This window comes from Palaemon carinicauda, chromosome 1 (assembly GCF_036898095.1).
Source record: "Palaemon carinicauda isolate YSFRI2023 chromosome 1, ASM3689809v2, whole genome shotgun sequence".
NCBI classification, from domain to species: Eukaryota; Metazoa; Arthropoda; class Malacostraca; order Decapoda; family Palaemonidae; genus Palaemon; species Palaemon carinicauda.
In genome coordinates this window covers 110,106,538-110,109,037 of record NC_090725.1, presented here as the reverse complement: position 1 = coordinate 110,109,037, position 2,500 = coordinate 110,106,538, and the positions used below count along the sequence as shown (strand labels likewise).

General features: G+C 36.2%; 1 protein-coding gene across 1 annotated transcript in view; it reads right to left on the bottom strand.

Moving 5' to 3' along the window:
- LOC137654200 (uncharacterized) overlaps positions 1–2,500 on the bottom strand; it is an 80,035-nt gene that overhangs the window by 29,171 nt on the left and 48,364 nt on the right. The window contains exon 9 of the mRNA XM_068387867.1: positions 762–794. Coding sequence (XP_068243968.1) covers positions 762–794 — 33 coding nt within the window. The remainder of the gene's footprint in view (positions 1–761; positions 795–2,500) is intronic.

Genomic DNA, 2,500 nt, shown 5'->3' with positions numbered 1-2,500 from the left:
ATTGGATCTAAAAATATACGATTACCTTGTGTGAATCTTAGTATAGCAACACCTTTCGAAGGAGAATTAGAAATATTAGATCTAAAATATCTGATTGACTTGATTGAATCTTAGGAGAGCAACACTTTTCGAAGGACAGTTAGAAATATTAAATCTAAAATATCTGATTACCTTGTGTGAATCTAAGTATAGCAACACCTTTCGAAGGAGAATTAGAAATATTAGATCTAAAATATCTGATTAACTTGTGTGAATCTTAGGAGAGCAACACTTTTCGAAGGACAGTTAGAAATATTAGATCTAAAATATCTGATTAACTTGTGTGAATCTTAAGAGAGTATCACTTTTCAAAGGACAGTTGAAAATATCGAATCTTAAATATCTCATTACCTTCTTGTGTGAATCTTAACAAATATTAAATCTAAAATACCTAAAGGCCTTCTTGTGTGAATCTTAAGAGAGCAACACTCTTCGAAGGACAGCTAGAAATATTAGATCTAAAATACCTAAAGGCCTTCTTGTGTGAATCTCTAGAGAGCAACACTCTTCGAAGGACAGCTAGAAATATTAGATCTAAAATATTTGATTACCTTGTGGGAATCTTTGGAAAGCAAATCCGTTCGTACAGAATGCGACAATCAAAGCTACATTGGAAGAGTACTTACACAATAACGACGTTCTATCTCTGGATAAAAAATAAAATTCCTAACTATCTTAATCCCATAAATATATATATTATTTATTCAATGTCATGCCCTTACCATCTCTTAATGGGGCCTGCCATATCATCTCGTCTGTCCGGGAGTGAAAAAAGAAATGGAGTTAACAGAACCACAGAACATGTGCATAAAATATTCAGAGAAATGATGATGGTGCATAATTGCTCTCCCCCTTTTGTATTTTTTTTTTAAGAAAAAATTAAGTCATGCAGTAGTTTAATGTGGATAAAAAAGGATAAAAAACATGAGCAAAGAAAAAAACGACCTTATGGTGTATTTCTGAAAGCGTTATCGTTTTGTTGTTTATATTTTGGAAGGCGTATTCTACTGGCATTAGGGTGTGTTCTACTCATCTTGTTTGTATGGGACCTGGAATGGGTCTGATATTCTAGGAAATGTTTTATCTGTGGGTGGGGTCAATATATGATAAAATTCATTGTTATAATCTATGTCATTAGAAAATCCCTTTATTATACACACTGGGACTGAAATAACTTTTTTAAAATTTGAATTGGAGTTATCTGAGGGACGTGATTGCCTCACTCTGAGTCTTGACAATTCCTAACACCAGTAGAAGACGACTTCAAGTCCCGCATTGTTTGCGTTGATACGATTGTATTCGGTGTCTTGTGTGTTTATTGGTCGGTTCTGCTTAAAAGCTACCAGGCTTGTTTCTTATGTCTAGTGGTCTGTAGAGGTGCTTATACAACTGGTTTGTTATGGCAACACATTTTGGGTTAAGTAAAGGGATAGAAGATGTAAGAGGGAAATGTCTGTAGAGGTACCTATACAACTGGTGTGTTATGGCAACACATTTTAGGTTAAGTAAAGGAATAGAGGATGTAAGAGGGAAATGTCTGTAGAGGTGCCTATACAACTGGTGTGTTATGGCAACACATTTTAGGTTAAGTAAAGGGATAGAGGATATAAGAGGGAAATGTCTGTAGAGGTGCCTGTACAACTGGTGTGTTATGGCAACACATTTTAGGTTAAGTAAAGGGATAGAGGATATAAGAGGGAAATGTCTGTAGAGGTGCCTATACAACTGGTGTGTTATGGCAACACATTTTAGTAAAGGGGTAGAGGATATAAGAGGGAAATGTCTGTAGAGGTGCCTATACAACTGGTGTGTTATGGCAACACATTTTAGGTTAAGTAAAGGGAAAGAGGATATAAGAGGGACATGTCTGTAGAGGTGCCTATACAACTGGTGTGTTATGGCAACACATTTTAGGTTAAGTAAAGGAATAGAGGATATAAGAGGGAAATGTCTGTAGAGGTGCCTATACAACTGGTGTGTTATGGCAACACATTTTAGGTTAAGTACAGGGATACAGGATATAAGAGGGAAATGTCTGTAGAGGTGCCTATACAACTGGTGTGTTATGGCAACACATTTTAGGTTAAGTAAAGGGAAAGAGGATATAAGAGGGAAATGTCTGTAGAGGTGCCTATACAACTGGTGTGTTATGGCAACACATTTTAGGTTAAGTAAAGGGAAAGAGGATATAAGAGGGAAATGTCTGTAGAGGTGCCTATACAACTGGTGTGTTATGGCAACACATTTTAGGTTAAGTAAAGGGATAGAGGATATAAGAGGGAAATGTCTGTAGAGGTGCCTATACAACTGGTGTGTTATGGCAACACATTTTAGTAAAGGGATAGAGGATATAAGAGGGAAATGTCTGTAGAGGTGCCTATACAACTGGTGTGTTATGGCAACACATTTTAGGTTAAGTAAAGGGATAGAGGATGTAAAAGGATAATGTAAGTAAGGGTGC